Source organism: Oncorhynchus clarkii, chromosome 8 (assembly GCF_045791955.1).
Source record: "Oncorhynchus clarkii lewisi isolate Uvic-CL-2024 chromosome 8, UVic_Ocla_1.0, whole genome shotgun sequence".
Taxonomy (NCBI): Eukaryota; Metazoa; Chordata; class Actinopteri; order Salmoniformes; family Salmonidae; genus Oncorhynchus; species Oncorhynchus clarkii.
The window spans coordinates 27,879,065-27,898,948 of record NC_092154.1 but is presented as its reverse complement, the minus strand read 5'-3'; the positions used below and the strand labels follow the sequence as shown (position 1 = coordinate 27,898,948).

Below are 19,884 nucleotides of genomic sequence, written 5' to 3'. Positions count from 1 at the left end.
AGTCAATGTACTATATTCTAGTAATGTTAGACAGTAGCAAAACAAGCAGTGCAGAAGGCTTTCTAGCATTTAACGGTCTATGCCAAGTTCCCAAATAGTCATAGCGTTAGTTCATTACAGTACAACAACAAAAAGGCTAACTACGCTAAAGCTTACCTCGACCTGCTGGGCTTTTTCCTCAGCATAAACCAAGTGGTCTGCATCTCCATGGTTCTAAACATAACAAAAAGCCAAGTTTAAAAAGCACACCCAGTTTCTGGGCTCAAATATTTCTTCAGAGTAGAAGTTTACATTTTATGAATTGTCAACAAAAATGTTTATAGTGCAAAACAGTGACAATTAAACACTGCTGCATTGAAATATGCTTTTTCGCTGCGCTATAAGAATAGAGGCTCACCTCATGCCTGTCCTGCCAGTGGAGGAACTCAAGCACACAGCTGTGCAAGCGGGCAGGCAGGTCCTGTTGGGTCACCGCAATGGATGACCTCTCCAAGACGGACGCCTTCAGCCGCTCATGGTGACCCTGAATGTTAGCCACCTCCTATGTGCAATGCAAACAAAACACACTTGCCAGACATCCGAACAGTCCGATATGCTAAATTAATCCAGAGGGTCATTCAGTGTGACAAACTGTTACATAAAACTAAATACCTACGTAAAACCATTGCAACACGTTTTGCAGTAACGTACAGTGCATTGGGAAAGTATTCAGACCTTGCCTTTTCCCGCATTGTTACATTACAGCCGTCTTCTAAAAGGATTAAATCAAATGTTTTCCCTCAATCTATGGTACACCGTCATCGTAAATAAGAATTTGTTCTGAACTGACTTGCCTAGTTAAAAGGTTCAATTTTTAAAAAATCACAATACCACAATGAAGCAAAAACAGGTTCATACAGTGGGGCAAAAAAGTATTTAGTCAGCCACCAATTGTGCAAGTTCTCCCACTTAAAAAGATGAGAGGCCTGTAATTTTCATCATAGGTACACTTCAACAATGACAGACAAAATGAGAAAAAAAATCCAGAAAATCACATTGTAGGATTTTTAATGAATTTATTTGCAAATTATGGTGGGAAATAAGTATTTGGTCACCTACAAACAAGCAAGATTTCTGGCTCTCACAGACCTGTAACTTCTTCTTTAAGAGGCCCGTCTGTCCTCCACTCGTTACCTGTATTAATGGCACCTGTTTGAACTTGTTATCACTATAAAAGAAACCTGTCCACAACCTCAAACAGTCACACTCCAAACCCCACTATGGCCAAAACCAAAGAGCTGTCAAAGGACACCATAAACAAAATTGTAGACCTGCACCAGGCTGGGAAGACTGAATCTGCAATAGGTAAGCAGCTTGGTTTGAAGAAATCAACTGTGGGAGCAATTATTAGGAAATGGAAGACATGCAAGACCACTGATAATCTCCCTCGATCTGGGGCGCCACACAAGATCTCACCTAGTGAATGACCTGCAGAGAGCTGGGACCAAAGTAACAAAGCCTACCATCAGTAAAACACCACGCCGCAAGGGACTCAAATCCTGCAGTGCCAGACGTGTCCCCCTGCTTAAGCCAGTACATGTCCAGGCCCGTCTGAAGTTTGCTAGAGAGCATTTGGATGATCTAGAAGAAGATTGGGAGAATGTCATATGGTCAGATGAAACCAAAATATAACTTTTTGGTAAAAACTCAACTCGTCGTGTTTGGAGGACAAAGAATGCTAAGTTGGAGCCAAAGAACACCATACCTACTGTGAAGCATGGGGGTGGAAACATCATGCTTTGGGGCTGTTTTTCTGCAAAGGGACCAGGACGACTGATCCGTGTAAAGGAAAGAATTTGAGTGAAAACCTCCTTCCATCAACAAGGGCATTGAAGATGAAACGTGGCTGGGTCTTTCAGCATGACAATGATCCCAAACACACCGCCCGGGCAACGAAGGAGTGGCTTCGTAAGAAGCATTTCAAGGTCCTGGAGTGGCCTAGCCAGTCTCCAGATCTCAACCCCATAGAAAATATTTGGAGGGAGTTGAAAGTCCGTGTTGCCCAGCAACAGCCCCAAAACATCACTGCTCTAGAGGAGATCTGCATGGAGGAATGGGCCAAAATACCAGCAACAGTGTGTGAAAACCTTGTGAAGACTTACAAAAAGCGTTTGACCTCTGTCATTGCCAACAAAGGGTATATAACAAAGTATTGAGATAAACATTTGTTATTGACCAAATACTTACTTTCCACCATAATTTGCAAATACATTCATTAAAAATCTGGATTTTTTTTTCTCATTTTGTCTGTCATAGTTGAAGTGTACCTATGTTAAAAATTACAGGCCTCTCATCTTTTTAAGTGGGAGAACTTACACAATTGGTGGCTGACTAAATACTTTTTTGCCCCACTGTATGTTTGAAAATGTATTTAAAAAATACCTTAACATAGGTATTTAGACCCATTGCTATGATACTCGAAATTGAGCTCGGGTGCATCCTGTTTCCATTGATCATCCTTGAGATGTTTCTAATACTTGGAGTCCACCTGTGGTAAATTAAATTGATTGGACATTATTTGGAAAGGCACACAGCGGTCTATATAAGGTCCCACAGTTGACAGTGCATGTCAGAGCAAAAACCAAGCCATGAGGTGGAATGAATTGTCTATAGCGCTCCAAGACAGGATTGTGTCAAGGCACAGATCTGGGGTAGGGTACCAAAAAATATCTGCAGTATTTAAGGTCACCAAGAACACAGTGGCCATCACTCTTAAATGGAAGAAGTTTGGAACCACCAAGACACTTCCTAGAGCTGGCCGCCTGGGAAAACTGAGCAATCGGGGGAGTAGGGCCTTGGTCAAGGAAGTTTGTGTGTAAATGGGTTTGTGTGTAGATGGATTCAATACATTTTTTAAATCAGTTTTAGATTAAGGTTGTAACGTAACAATGTGCAAAGTCTAGGGGGTCTGTACTTTCCAAATGTACCGTAAGTAGTTTATTCTACCCAAGCCTTCATGTGTTTGAATTGTTTCCTAATTGTAGGCTACCTTTAGCACTTGATGTTGATAAAGTATTTTAAATGTTGAACTCTTGACCAGTCACATGTTCCTATGTGAATTCTGTAAGAGATGGCCGAGCTAAGGCTTAAGAGGCTGTGAAAGATTCTAAATGGGCAAAAACAAAGAGCAGCACTGTAGCTGTTCAATGTGACATTTTTATTATAGAATAACTAATCTAATACTGTTAATGGTTTGCCTAATGAGGGAACTTGGTGAGAATGTTCAGAGAATCCATTTAGGTAATTTGTTTAATTGCTGGGAAAATAATACTTTAATGTAGAGCAGTGTGAAAATTGCAGCAAAATGTTTGAATGCCTTTTTCTCCTAAATGGGATTACACTTTATCAACTTTTAAAGCAGCATTTTGACTGGATGGTATGAGACAGGCTTTAGACGCACACCCCCATGCCTGCATTATAGCCTACTGATATTCAAAAAGCCTATTCACACATTGAGTGGGAGATCTACAGATTCAGCATGGGAAATGTGCCGATTCCCCAGTGTGACATGGAACCGTTTTTACTGTAGCAAAGTTTTTAATAGAGGAAAAGCCATACTTGCAGCATATCTGTAGAGATGAGGTCCTTGACCCTTTCTGGTCGGTCACGGAACTCCTCGCACACCTTGTGATGCTGGGGCTTCTTCTTCACACGGAAGGTCAACTACAGGTGGACACAGTGAACCGAGGAATAGGGTCAATTCCATCAAGTTCAATAAGTAACATTTCTGGTAAAAAAAAAAATATTGGCCCTACAAGATTAAGGCGGAGGGTCTATAAACGTGTACTCTGCTGCACTGATTGGCTTAAATGCAGCCAAGCTCGGTGTGCGCACGCAGAGACAGCGGAAGTAGGTTGTGACATGTGAGGCCGCACCCCCTGGTCTACGCATCTGAAGTTTAGATGGGTTAAATGGAATACGCTGAAATCTGGACACTGACTGTGGGCCTAAAACCTTTCACATGTAGCCTAATACAATATAAACGTCTGCAGAATTAATGATTTCTTATAGTAAAATGATACACCAAATAACATTGTTTTGGGAACAGGCGTGGAGAAATATGAGAGAGAATGAGAATGTGTGGTTAAAGGCGCTGCATGGTCAATCCGACATCTGCATTGGAAGTGCCGAATTTACAGTGATATGGCCTCCACAGAAGTCAGGGCACTCCTACTTTTTGCACTACACGGAGCAGAGCTGTTGTGAAGGACGTGAGTGTGTTTATACAGGACCTCCCGCCCCCACTTAACATCAACCAATCCTGTCAATGTGGCGTTATAAGGTGCCCTCCGCATGGGTACATAAGCATAAATTGGCTTTTAGGGACAGTGTATAAACTGTTTTTCAGCAATATAAAAGCTACCAGTATTTCAACCACAAATTAGAAATGCAGTCAAGACAAACTGAAATCTTTGGATCTTTTCCACAGAATTTCATTTTCTTAAAACCGGTCAAACTGATGTCATTCAGACATTTTGCATGAGAAATCTTTCAGCTGTTTGAGTTACTGCATTCTCACCTCGCTTCCTTAAAACGTTCTCACTCTGTGAGAGAAGCAGAAATGAAAGTATTCCAGTGGCGTAAAGGACTTACATTTAAAATACTAAAGAAGTTTTGCGGGTATCTGTACTTTATATTTGACTACTTTTACTTCACTACATTCCTAAAGAAAAAACATTTACTTTTTACTCCATACATTTTCCTTGACAACCAAAAATACTCATTACATTTTGAATGCTTAGCAGGACAGGTAAGTGGGCCAATTCACGCACTTCTCAACAGAACATCCCTACTGCCTCTGATCTGGCGGACTCACTAAACACATGCTTAGTTTGTAAATTATGTAGGAACGTTGGTGTGCCTCTGGCTATCCGTAAAATTTGAAGGGAAAAGAAAATGGCACCATCTGGTTAGCTAAATAAGGAATTTTAAATGATTGATGCTTTTACTTTTGATACTCAAGTATATTTGAAACCAAATATTTTAGACTTTTACTTGAGTCATTTTCTATTAAAAGGTTTCTTTACTTCACAAGTATGACTATTGGGTACTTTTTCCACCAGATGCATTCATTCAATCGATTTACGACATTCTGGTGGGCAAGGCTTTATTTATTATTTTAGGGCATCAAGTAATGACAAAGAGAATTTGCACGTATCCAATTATTGACTAACACATAGGAAGTAGCCTACCAAAATGTGGAGATGAGCTGAAAAATACAACTAGGCTTAATGTAAAAAAAAAAATGTTCCGCCGTCTAGCCATGATCTCAAACGTTCGCTTGCGTGAATCGGCTGCACCTGCGACAAAACGTCAGAATTTCTCACCCTAATAGCTTGTTTTCCATCTAATAAACTTAGTTAATGGTGAATCAACAAAATGTCAACATTGACTCATCAAAACTGGTTGTCATGGCTTTGTCTTGTCTCTCTGCAGCAGACATGAACTGGGCTTCTTTGGCACTCTGGAATGTTGAGTGATGCTCCATGCTTAAACATTATTTTGTAAATACTTGAATCATCAAAAAGGGATTTGAATTAGAGTAATACTAATCAGACTAATTCAAGTTGGGGTCAGGGTCAATTCAATAACTTTAATTAAATTCCCTCTCACTGTAAGTTAGATCAAGGAAATTCTAATTTCAGGTCAATTAATTTTAGTGTCAGGTAAATTACCCCCAACAACAATTCAACGAAATCAATTTGAATTCAATTCACTCAAGCTGATCAGGTCACTGTTCAGAAAGCCCTGAAAATAAATATATTTGTTGAAATGATTTAAATATCTGTACAAGATTGTGCAGAAACACTGACCCACATGACATTTGAATGAAAAACAAACATTTTAAAGCTTGCAATGTCATCAGTTGGCCAAAAACTTGACACTAATTACTCTTCTCCTATGAAGATAGATGGGCTGACATCACAACAAAAAAAGGACACTGGCTCTGAGGTGCATGGCTGTTATTCTGGTCTGTCAGATAGCAACATTGACCAGACTGCTGCTGTGAGGTGAATCATAGGTGCTTGTTTCAACTAGTTGTATTTTTAACATCTCGTTTTGGAGCCTCCCGGGTGGCTCAGTGGTTAAGGGCGCTGTACTGCAGCGCCAGCTGTGCCATCAGAGTCCCTGGGTTCGCGTCCGTGGGGCGACGCACAATCGGCCTAGCGTCGTCCGGGTTAGGGAGGGCTTGGTCGGTAGGGATGTCCTTGTCTCATCGCGCACCAGCGACCCCTGTGGCGGGCCGGGCGCAGTGCGCGCTAGCTAACCAAGGTTGCCAGGTGTCGGGTGTATCCTCCGACACATTGGTGCGGCTGGCTTTCGGGTTGGAGGCGCGCTGTGTTAAGAAGCAGTGCGGCTGGTTGGGTATCGGAGGACGCATGACTTTCAACCTTCGTCTCTCCCGAGCCCGTACGGGAGTTGTAGCGATGAGACAAGATAGTAGCTACTAACAATTGGATACCACGAAAGTGGGGAGAAAAAGGGGTAATTATTATTATTATTTTTTTTAAACATCTCGTTTTGACCAATGATGTAAATAAACAGACTGTTTAAGCTACTGCACTGCCATTTTGTACTTCTACATTGTTTAATAAGCTTTGGAAGATATGTAGACATTAAATGGATTTCTAGATTCTCTTTTGCCAAGTATGTAACATTACAAAATACCTTAAGGGATACTTTAAAATTACAATATGTAATTTGGGAGTGCCTTACCATCTGAGGCATGGCGGTGTAAAGGACAGCATTCTCAGCTATTAGCTTCCTGATAATGTAAACTGCATCATAGTGCTGCGAATTCACAGAATCCTGGTAAAACTTCTGAATTTGCTCCCAGTCCTTTAGGGCAATTCTGATCTGGGAGGGGTGGGGGGAACACACACACTTACTCAACATATTGTGCATGACTTCATCCCCCTAATACATCTAACAAAGCACCCAACACGTTGGATACATATCATTCAACTTATCATCCAACCACAAGAATCAAGAACAGATCACCCAAGTGGGATACTTGAGTCATTTTGGGGACATAACCCAAACACAATAATGATAACAGCAAATTCATACGGATATACTTCATGAGCTATTGTCAGGGGTTATTTTACTGTCAGGAACATGCATATATTTTCTCCTGCGCTAGTGAGAAACAAATTTCCCCCATATGTATCAGATAGAATTTTCTGATGAGTTACACAAATGTGACATTTCAAATGGATTGACAAGGACCACTTGGATCTGGAAGATTTACAGTCATTGTATGGGAAACTCAGACATTCCGAGACTAGGGCTGTCTGCAAGTTGTTGCACACTATTTGAGAATCTCAATTGCATACTACTCACATCCTCCTCAAAACCCATTGAATGAGAAAGCCAAAAGGTGCATCCCCTGTGACCTTCTACTCAGGAGGCGGCGAGGAGTATACAATTGAGATTCTCCACAGACATTGTTCAGTACAGCATATTAGTTTAGGAAGTGGAAAAGTATATCAAGTCAATTGTTAAAGAAAAAAAAATAGAAAACACTATTGGAATAAATGGGATTGAATAATGAGAGTTAAAGTAAGTGTCTTTCAGCACCTTCTCTTTAGGTGAAGCGAGCTGTGTGTGGTATAGGCCATAGAGAAGGTACAGACCCCCCACTCTGATCTGGAAGCTATATGGGGGTAAGAAGTAGTTGAAGGCCATGGTCAGGGTTAGGTGGCAGAATTCCCTCATCTCATTACCAGCAAGTGAACCGCTAAAATGAAATGGAGAGCAGAGGGAAAATTAAGAAGAGTTACAACAGTAGCACTGGTAATGATTAGCTAGGACAAAACAGGTGTGAGACCAGTGTGTATGCAATAAGCAAGAACACAACATGGAATGGATTTTAGATTATTGGAACAACTTGATTTAATGGTCTTGGGCGCTCGGGAAATGCCTTTTTTAAATCAGAACTTTCTACCAATTATTACAGATATACCTTCCAATGTGTGACATGCTGCTAAACAGGTACAGTCACTTCAGTAGGACTTAACGCAAATACTATGGTATCCACAGATGGTAACTCTATACACAGTATGTGTACAGTTACCAGACTAGAGGTTCAGTACTTCCCGTTAGTCAAAACAGCCACATACCAATATATGTTTACATTACAGTGAAAGTGAAATGTTTTCAAAACATAGCTCATTCCAGGGATGGAATGTGTCACTGTAATACTAATGATTCCATTGAGCAAATCAATAAAAATAAAAAACATGTTGGCATATGGCAGTTGACTAGAAAGAAGAACTGAACTTCTAGTCAAGCATGTGGGGCAACATCCAAAGCCCCTTTTCCCGATAGCGATTAGGTTTGAGTGTATTAACAATGCATTGTTCCTACAACGACCGAAGAATTCACATGCATTTCCCAAAACACTACATAGGGATAACTTTCACTAAGTGCGTAGTTGGAGTGTGTCGGCACTGATAGGATCAAAAGAAAAAAAGACAGAAAGCTGATCCGTGAGCAGCGCTATCCAAATCCTACCAAAACAGCCACATACCATATAATTGTTCCACACTGACAGATCAGCTTAGGCCCTAGCCTACACTATAACAGACTAAACCACAGATATGGCACATCATTGGACACGTTACACACCATGAATGCTAAAATTAGACACTAACCTACAATTAGCAAATTAGAAATCAAATGAACCAGAAATGGATTACAACATGATTGAAATATATATATATATATATATATATATATATATATATATATATATATATATAGGCTTACAGCACCTTCAGAAAGTATTAATATCCCTTAATATTGTGTTACAGCCTGAATTCGAGATACTTTTCCCTCACCCATCTACAAGCAAAACCCCAAGCCCATCTACAAGCAAAACCCCAAGCCCATCTACAAGCAAAACCCCAAGCCCATCTACAAGCAAAACCCCAAGCCCATCTACAAGCAAAACCCCAACTTCAAGCAAAACCCCATCTTCAAGCAAAACCCCAACCCCATCTTCAAACAAAACCCCAACCCCATCTTCAAACAAAACCCCAACCCCATCTTCAAACAAAACCCCAACCCCATCTTCAAACAAAACCCCAACCCCATCTTCAAACAAAACCCCAACCCCATCTTCAAACAAAACCCCAACCCCATCTTCAAACAAAACCCCAACCCCATCTACAAGCAAAACCCCAAGCCCATCTACAAGCAAACCCGAACCCCATCTACAAGCAAAACCCGAACCCCATCTACAAGCAAAACCCCAACCCCAACTTCAAACAAAACCCCAACCCCATCTTCAAACAAAACCCCATCTTCAAACAAAACCCCAACCCCATCTTCAAACAAAATCCCAAGCCCATTTACAAGCAAAACCCCAACCCCATCTTCAAACAAAACCCCATCTTCAAACAAAACCCCAACCCCATCTTCAAACAAAACCCCAACCCCATCTTCAAACAAAACCCCAACCCCATCTTCAAACAAAACCCCATCTTCAAACAAAACCCCAACCCCATCTTCAAACAAAACCCCAACCCCATCTACAAACAAAACCCCAACCCCATCTACAAACAAAACCCCATCTACAAACAAAACCCCAACCCCATCTACAAACAAAACCCCAACCCCATCTACAAACAAAACCCCAACCCCATCTACAAACAAAACCCCAACCCCATCTTCAAACAAAACCCCAACCCCATCTTCAAACAAAACCCCAACCCCATCTTCAAACAAAACCCCAACCCCATCTTCAAACAAAACCCCAACCCCATCTTCAAACAAAACCCCAACCCCATCTTCAAACAAAACCCCAACCCCATCTTCAAACAAAACCCCAACCCCATCTTCAAACAAAACCCCAACCCCATCTACAAGCAAAACCCCAAGCCCATCTACAAGCAAACCCGAACCCCATCTACAAGCAAAACCCGAACCCCATCTACAAGCAAAACCCCAACCCCAACTTCAAACAAAACCCCAACCCCATCTTCAAACAAAACCCCATCTTCAAACAAAACCCCAACCCCATCTTCAAACAAAATCCCAAGCCCATTTACAAGCAAAACCCCAACCCCATCTTCAAACAAAACCCCATCTTCAAACAAAACCCCAACCCCATCTTCAAACAAAACCCCAACCCCATCTTCAAACAAAACCCCAACCCCATCTTCAAACAAAACCCCATCTTCAAACAAAACCCCAACCCCATCTTCAAACAAAACCCCAACCCCATCTACAAACAAAACCCCAACCCCATCTACAAACAAAACCCCATCTACAAACAAAACCCCAACCCCATCTACAAACAAAACCCCCACCCCATCTACAAACAAAACCCCAACCCCATCTACAAACAAAACCCCAACCCCATCTTCAAACAAAACCCCAACCCCATCTTCAAACAAAACCCCAACCCCATCTTCAAACAAAACCCCAACCCCATCTTCAAACAAAACCCCAACCCCATCTTCAAACAAAACCCCAACCCCATCTTCAAACAAAACCCCAACCCCATCTTCAAACAAAACCCCAACCCCATCTTCAAACAAAACCCCAACCCCATCTTCAAACAAAACCCCAACCCCATCTACAAACAAAACCCCAACCCCATCTTCAAACAAAACCCCAACCCCATCTTCAAACAAAACCCCATCTTCAAACAAAACCCCATCTTCAAACAAAACCCCAACCCCATCTTCAAACAAAATCCCAAGCCCATTTACAAGCAAAACCCCAACCCCATCTTCAAACAAAACCCCATCTTCAAACAAAACCCCAACCCCATCTTCAAACAAAACCCCAACCCCATCTTCAAACAAAACCCCAACCCCATCTTCAAACAAAACCCCATCTTCAAACAAAACCCCAACCCCATCTTCAAACAAAACCCCAACCCCATCTACAAACAAAACCCCAACCCCATCTACAAACAAAACCCCATCTACAAACAAAACCCCAACCCCATCTACAAACAAAACCCCAACCCCATCTACAAACAAAACCCCAACCCCATCTACAAACAAAACCCCAACCCCATCTACAAACAAAACCCCAACCCCATCTTCAAACAAAACCCCAACCCCATCTTCAAACAAAACCCCAACCCCATCTTCAAACAAAACCCCAACCCCATCTTCAAACAAAACCCCAACCCCATCTTCAAACAAAACCCCAACCCCATCTTCAAACAAAACCCCAACCCCATCTTCAAACAAAACCCCAACCCCATCTACAAACAAAACCCCAACCCCATCTACAAACAAAACCCCATCTACAAACAAAACCCCAACCCCATCTACAAACAAAACCCCAACCCCATCTACAAACAAAACCCCAACCCCATCTACAAACAAAACCCCAACCCCATCTACAAACAAAACCCCAACCCCATCTTCAAACAAAACCCCAACCCCATCTTCAAACAAAACCCCAACCCCATCTTCAAACAAAACCCCAACCCCATCTTCAAACAAAACCCCAACCCCATCTTCAAACAAAACCCCAACCCCATCTTCAAACAAAACCCCAACCCCATCTTCAAACAAAACCCCAACCCCATCTTCAAACAAAACCCCAACCCCATCTTCAAACAAAACCCCAACCCCATCTTCAAACAAAACCCCAACCCCATCTACAAACAAAACCCCAACCCCATCTACAAACAAAACCCCAACCCCATCTTCAAACAAAACCCCATCTTCAAACAAAACCCCATCTTCAAACAAAACCCCATCTTCAAACAAAACCCCATCTTCAAACAAAACCCCATCTTCAAACAAAACCCCATCTTCAAACAAAACCCCATCTTCAAACAAAACCCCATCTTCAAACAAAACCCCAACCCCATCTTCAAACAAAACCCCAACCCCATCTTCAAACAAAACCCCAACCCCATCTTCAAACAAAACCCCAACCCCATCTTCAAACAAAACCCCAACCCCATCTTCAAACAAAACCCCAACCCCATCTTCAAACAAAACCCCAACCCCATCTTCAAACAAAACCCCAACCCCATCTTCAAACAAAACCCCAACCCCATCTACAAACAAAACCCCAACCCCATCTACAAACAAAACCCCAACCCCATCTACAAACAAAACCCCATCTACAAACAAAACCCCATCTACAAACAAAACCCCATCTACAAACAAAACCCCATCTACAAACAAAACCCCATCTACAAACAAAACCCCAACCCCATCTACAAACAAAACCCCAACCCCATCTACAAACAAAACCCCAACCCCATCTACAAACAAAACCCCAACCCCATCTACAAACAAAACCCCAAACCCCATCTACAAACAAAACCCCAAACCCCATCTACAAACAAAACCCCAAACCCCATCTACAAACAAAACCCCAAACCCCATCTACAAACAAAACCCCAAACCCATCTTCAAACAAAACCCCATAGTGACAAAGTGAAAAAAAGTTTATTGAAAATTTAACAGTATTAACACCCTTGAGTAAATAACATGTTAGAATCACCTTTGGCAGTGAATACTACTGAGTTTATCAACGCATGTCTCAAAGAGCTTTGCCCACCTGTCCAATACATGCACATTCCTTAAAATTAAAAAGGTGTGTCAACCAAGTTGGTTGTTTATCAGTGCTAGACAGCCATTTGTGTCTTGCCATAGACTTAAGTAGATTTAAAATCAAACGTAACTAGGCCACTCAGGAACATTCAATGTCATCTTGGTAAGCAACTCGTATTTTTAGCCTTGTGTTTTAGGTTATTGTCCTGCTTAAAAGGTGACATTGTCTGTTGGAAAGAAGACAAACAGGTTTTCCTCTAGGATTTTGCCTGTGTTTAGCTCTATTCTGTTCCTTTTTATCATAAGAAAACACTGAAGACACCACCATGTTTGAAAATATGTGGTACTCAGTGATGTGTTGTGTTTGCCGCAAACATAACACTTTGTATTCAAGACAAAGTTAATTTCTTTGACACCTTTTTTTGGGCAATAAATTGCAATGTCCGTACTGTGAGACGCCTAAGTCCTCGCAGTGGTAGACCACGTGTAACACCTGCACAGGATCGGTACATCCAAACATCACACCTGCGGGACAAGTACAGGATGGCAACAACAACTGCCTGAGGTACACCAGGAACACACAATCCCTCCATCAGTGCTCAGACTGTCTGCAATAGGCTGAGAGAGACTGGATGGAGCTTGTAGACCTGTTGTAAGGTAGGCCCTCACCAGACATCACCTATGGACACAAACCCACTGTCGCTGTACCAGACAGGACTGACAAAAAGTGCTCTTCCCTGCTGAGTCGCGGTTTTGTATCACCAGGGGTGATGGTCGGATTCGCGTTTATCGTCGAAGGAATGAGCGTTACACCGAGGAATGTACTCTGGAGCGGGATCGATTTGGAGGTGGAGGGTCTGGGGCAGTGTGTCACAGCATCATCGGACTGAGCTTGTCGTCATTGCAGGCAAACGCAAAGCTGTGCGTTACAGGGAAGACATCCTCCTCCCTCATATTGTACCCTTCCTGCAGGCTCATCCTGACATGACCCTCCAGTATGACAATGCCACCAGCCATACTGCTTGTTCTGTGCGTGATTTCCTGCAAGACAGCAATGTTAGTGTTCTGCCATGGCCAGTGAAGAGCACGGATCTCAATCCCATTGAGCACGTCTGGGACCTGTTAGATCGGAGGGTGAGGGCTAGGGCCATTCCCTCCAGAAAAGTATGGGAACTCGCAGGTGCCTTGGTGGAAGAGTGGGGTAACATCTCACAGCAAGAACTGGCAAATCTGGTGCAGTCCGTGAGGAGATGCACTGCAGTACTTAATGCAGCTGGTGGCCACACCAGATAGGGTTAGAATCATGGGAAAATGATTCCAACAGTTCACCGAAGAGTTGATCTAAAAATTGCAAGTCAAATCGCATTTTCAGCATTTGGTTAAAAATAAGGCCTAGATGTTTTACTCACATTGTGCAGCCCTATGTGGCAGAGTGGAAATTCTCAAATGAATGCAGGAAAAGCAGAATATTATTTTGGATTGAAATTTAATTGGACAGTATGAAATCATAATGGAAGATGGCCCTATTTGGTAAAATACCCAGTCCATGTTATGGCAAGAACAGCTAAAATAAGCAGAGAAACAGTCCATCATTACTTTAAGACATGAAGGTCAGTCAATGCAGAACACTAAGAACTTTGAACGTTTCTTGAAGTGCAGTCGAAAAAAACCCATCAAGCGCTATGATGGCTGCTTTTCTTTCCCTCTGCGGACCAACTCATCCCAAACCGTCTCAATTGGGTTGAGGTCAGGTGACTGTGGAGACCAGGTCATCTGATGCAGCACTCCATCACTCTCCTTCTTGGTCAAATAGCCCTTACACAGCCTGGAGGTATGTTTTGGGTGTTTGTCCTGTGGAAAAACAAATGATAGTGGGACTAAGCACAAACCAGATGGGATGGTTTATCGCTGCAGAATGCGGTGGTAGCCATGCTGGTTAAGTGTGCCTTGAATTCTAAATGAATCACCAACAGTGTCACCACACTTCCTCCATGCTTCACGGTGGGAACTACACATCTGGAGATCTGTTCACCTACTCTGCGTCTCACAAAGACAAGGTGGTTGGAACCAAAAATGTCTAATTTGGACTAAGAGCAAACGACACATTTTCACCGGTCTAATGACCATTACTCGTGTTTCTTGGCAAGACTTATTATTGGTGTCCTTTAGTCATGGTTTCTTTACAGAAATGCGACCATGAATGCCTGATTCAAGCAGCCTCCTCTGAACAGTTGATGTTGAGATGTTTCTGAAGCATTTATTTGGGCTGCAATCTAAGGTGCAGTTACCTCCAATGAACTTATCCTCTTCAGCAGAGGTAACTCTGCATCTCCCTTTCTTGTGGCAGTCCTCATGAGAGCCAGTTTCATTGATGGTTTTTGCAACAGCACTTGAAATGTCAAATTAATTTAAATTTGGTCATAGCTCTTTGCTTGTGGTCTTAGCTCTTTGCTTATTTGAGCCATAAATATGGACTTGGGTCTTTTACCAAATAGGGCTCTCTTCTGTATAACACCCCTACCTTGTCACACGACTGACTCAAACTAATTAAGGAAAGTAATTCCACAAATTAACAAGGCACAACTGTTAATGCATTCTAGGTGACTACCTCATGAAGCGCATTGAGAGAATTCCAAGAGTGTGCAAAGCTGTCATCAAAGGCAAAGGGTAGCTACTTTCAAGAATCTCAAGTATAAAATATATTTTATAATTGACATTCTTCAACACCGTCTTTGTTACTACATGATTCCTTGTGTTATTTCATAGTTTGAATAATAGTGGAGACACTGTAGAAAACACCTGACTGGTATTGTAAGTATTCAAACCCTTCACTTAGTACTTTTTTGAAGCGCCTTTGGCAGCGATTACAGCCGAGGCTTCTTGGGTATGACGCTAAAAGGCACACGACTGGCCAATGATTATAATGGCAATTCTGATGCAACCATTAATTCATACATTGTTGTGCCCTTAGCCTTAAGAGGATGGAAGCTCAATACGTAGGTAGATGTAAAAGGCTAACGTAAACTAGCTAACGTTGCCCATGAATGGAAGTTACGCTAGTGAGCAAGCATTTTACCCAGGTAGCCTAGGACAACCAAAAAAATACAAGCGTGTACTGTATGACAGAGTGATAGACCGCTTCGTCAACAGGAAAGAGGATGGCGGCATTGACATTTCTCTACAAGTACAGTCATGTTTTTTTACTTGCACGAACAAACACAAATCTTAACCATGAAGAGCAACATACTCAGCTTACGTTGATTGGACAATTCTTTTTTGGTATATTTTAGTTTAGAAAATGTGGTGAGCACCGACAACAATGCTCACAACATCCGCCTCTCCAGTCCCCAGCTCAGGCTGTTACCTTACGACCCCGCCACTCCAATCAAGGCTGACCTGAGAACTGGTAAATCAACCAGGGGAAAAAGACGTGGCAGGCGCAGTGCTTCTTCTTACTCCCCTTGTGGGAGTAAGAACACTTTGGTAACTTTATGACCAATATTTGTTTTTGTTTTTGTTGGAGAGGTTAACAATGGGATGGAAATCCTTTTGAGTTACATATCCTTAGGAAAAGCTTATATTAGCATAACAAGGTTATTGGTTGAAGTTTGTCTTTATCTCTTTGGTCAATTAATGTCAGGGGTATTCGTAATTTACTCAAGGGTAAGGCGATTTTCCTGTATTGAAAACGGTTTAATGCAGACTTTTACTTTTTAGAAGAGACTCATGCTCGTTCTTCCGATCTATATTTTTGGAAAAAAATCAATGGGGTAACGATATCTGGTTACCATATGGCAACAACCACTCTGCAGGTGTAGCAGTTGAGAGGTGCATTTAAAGGGAAGGTCATAAAACGTTCACAATTGGCTGACACCACCATTTTTTTCGAAAGATCATAATGAAGTCAAGAAAGCTATTGAGTGTATTAATGCCTTCTCACATGTATCAGGTTTATCTCTGAATACTAGGAAATGTGAATTATTTGCGTTAAAACGATGCGACTTAAACTCAATATGTAATATCCCCGTAAAAGATATGATCACATATCTTGGTATTACAGTTAGCAAAGATCAGAAAGAAAGGGCCAACTTAAATGTCTCTCCTATTGTAGAGAAAATTGGAAAGAGATTTAACTCCTGGTTATTAAGAGATCTTTCTTTATCTGGATGAGTACTTTTATCACAATCTGAAGGTCTGTCCAGATTAGTTTATACCTCCCTTGCCTTGGATGTTCCTCTGTCAGTAACTAAAATGGTTGATTCTAAATTAGTTAACTTCATACTGAGGTTTATTATACGGAGGAATAAAGCTCATTATTTAAGAAAAGCGGTAATATGTAGCATCCAATGTGAGGGAGGGTTGAGTGCTCTGGATATTAAAACCTCATAATATTTAAGATTAACATGGATACAAAACTATTTAAGAAATAAGGATTGCATTTGGAATATCATCCCTAATTTAATATTACAACAGATTGGTGGTCTAGAATTCTGAAAATCAAATGCAACTTTGATTTGGGTAAAATCCCTATTAAGCTTGCAAACTTTCATAAACAAGTACTTCTAACTTGGAACCTCATGTACAAAACAATTTTTTCCCACATTAGGTATACAATCTGGAATAATAGAGACATAAAATACAAAAACATGTCTGTTTTTCCAGAACTGGTTTGACAACATTATTTGGGTTAAACAATTATTGTTAATGATGTGATCATCCAGAATTTATTAGAACACAATGTTACATTGACTCCTGAGGAGTATCACATGGTTGTTAGAGCTATCCCAAAAGATGCCATTCTTCTTTTGGGAGAATATAACAATACTCCAAGTGCAAGTGTTGAGGATTTTGTAGCCTCAATACAATTAGAAGGAATTTACATTTTAAACTATAAATGTAACAACATGTACATAAGGAAACTATGTCAATATGATACTACTCCCTCTGCTAAAATGTACTGGAATGCAGCCCTAGGACAAGTGAACTGGAACAAAGTTTTGTTGTTATCTGGTAAATATTGTATATCTAATAAGGTGAAAGTAGTATCATACAAACTCATTCATAGAATCTACCCTGTAAAGACCTTTATTATACACAGATTTAAAATAGCTATTGATAGAAAATATGTATTTTGTGGTTGTGACCCAGAGACTCAACTATTTATTTTGGAACTGTTCTTATGTCAGAAGATTTGTGTGAGTTAGATTTGATTTGAAAAAAAAACAACTATTAATGTTAATTTGAAAGACTCTGATATTATGTTTTATTTTCATCCAAGTAATATGGACCCTGATTTAACTTTCATTGTTAATTTGTTTATCTTTCATGGAAGATTCTGTCCATAAAATGAAGTGTGCAGAGAACAAACCCCTCTTCACATTATTTAAGATTGAAATAATTGAATTATTATTTTTGAAATGATCAGTAAATGTAAAAACAAATAAGCAATACGCACCATAAAAGTATTTAACAAATTGAAAATGAATCTTGATATGTAATACCCTGTATGTTAGGTTTATGTACTTGTTGTATATTTCAGTTTTTTTTGTATTTGTTGCGTTAGTAATAGTAAAAAAAAATAATATATATATATATATACACACACATTTAAAAAAATTATGAATTAACAGGATTTATTGAGCAAACACATTTATCACATAGGTTGCTTCCCCAGTGATGTTACCTGCCTGGCACAGGGAGTACTTCTAACAATATCTACAAAAACACATTTTCTTGGTTAAAGAACTACGATTTGAGCCATTACCAAACTTTGCATCTGCACTGTTCAAGTAAATGTGTTTTTGTCAAACTCTGGAACGTGACCATGGCCCAGTTTCCAAAAAGCATTTTAAGGAGAAATTCATCTTTAGAACCTTCGTAGGAGCATCGTTTAACCTCGAGCCGTTTCTCAAAACCATCGTTAAAGAAGCACTTGAAAACGCTCGTAATCTAACAAGCACCCCTAACGTCTGCCTCTGACCACTCGTAGAAAAACTACATGCTTCAGTATTTGCTTTTTTCCCCTCCCGCGTCACTTTATACACAGAAGATCTTTGCTAAACCTAGAATCACATGGTTTATCCGTCTCTCTGCAACTGCTGAACAAAGTGTACTACAACAAAAGTTGCTAATGTCTTTGCAATTAATACAAGCGGGATGTAAAATAAACTATAAATTAAAACCAAGATGACTGCATTGAAATAGAAATAGAGTAGCACATACGCCTATTTCATGTTCAATACATTTTATATATTTTGTTACTTGTAGGCTACTGCCTAATTTGTCTAATACATTTCATGATGGGTAGCCTAAAATGTTGCGGAATGACGTGCCAAATCGCTGATTTAGTGCATTTTTATTGGGTATTGCAATACATTAAGCCACTTCAATACTTGCAGCCGTAGATTGTAAACTCTCACTAGGAGCTCATCCGTCGTCAGTATTGTGAAATAATTCAGATTTTAAACTGAGAAAGCTGTCCCGAGAGCAGTGCTGCCCTTATTTCCATCCGATCAGTATCGACAAACACTCCGACGACGACGCACTTAGCGTTGTTCTCTGCATGGCGTTTTGGGAAACTCGTGTTAAATATTCAGCAGTTGTAGGAAAGACTCATCGTTAAAACACCAGTAAGCCTAAATTCCATCGTTATCGGAAAACCGGGCACAGGTTGGCAGTGGTCTAATAATAATTAGCATGTTTAAAAAAAAAAGTGCATTATGGCAAATGCATATTTGGCAACAAATTGTCGACACTAGGTAGGCCGGCAGGTAATCTTAAAGAGACGACTGATGAAGAGGAAAGGTACTTACTAAAATACACTTGAGAAGCCCATGTTTCTCCAAATAGCAGTAAATTCCTCAAACCGCACAGATTCCGTCTGTTGGAAACGACCCAGCAGTTCCTCGTAGTCTGCTACAAGTGGCTTCAGAAAACGATCCTTCGCTTTACCTGATTAATGATATATTTAAACTCAAATACACCAAATACAGATCTAGTTCAACTCACTAGTGTGGTACTGCAATCCTACTTACCATTCGGCATTTCAGAAGTATGGTGATTGGCTACCCTTTTCAGTGAAGTTGACGTGCCTCTCTGAGCTCAACATGCGACCTTTTCAACACAACTGCTTGCCGTCCATGCCTAATCTTCTTATTCGATATTACTGTGGTCTGCAAACAAATGTTATGGGTGCATGCCGACAGCTTCTGTATGGGCTGTGCATCAGCCTAATACGTTCCTCTTCTTCTTCTGTGGAGTTTATATGGCAGTTGGCAACCAACTTTAAGGTGCATTACTGCCACCA

At 40.8% G+C, this 19,884-nt stretch overlaps 1 protein-coding gene across 1 annotated transcript in view; it reads right to left on the bottom strand.

Moving 5' to 3' along the window:
• The window catches only part of LOC139415621 (snRNA-activating protein complex subunit 1-like), a 35,954-nt gene extending 16,290 nt beyond the window's left edge, over positions 1-19,664 (bottom strand). Inside the window, exons 1-7 of the mRNA XM_071163736.1 lie at positions 19,613-19,664; positions 19,391-19,529; positions 7,621-7,780; positions 6,757-6,897; positions 3,598-3,702; positions 398-541; positions 157-213 (exon numbers count right to left, since the gene is read on the bottom strand). Coding sequence (XP_071019837.1) covers positions 157-213; positions 398-541; positions 3,598-3,702; positions 6,757-6,897; positions 7,621-7,780; positions 19,391-19,529; positions 19,613-19,622 — 756 coding nt within the window. The 5' untranslated portion in view covers positions 19,623-19,664. The remainder of the gene's footprint in view (positions 1-156; positions 214-397; positions 542-3,597; positions 3,703-6,756; positions 6,898-7,620; positions 7,781-19,390; positions 19,530-19,612) is intronic.
• Between the last annotated feature and the right edge of the window lie 220 nt (positions 19,665-19,884).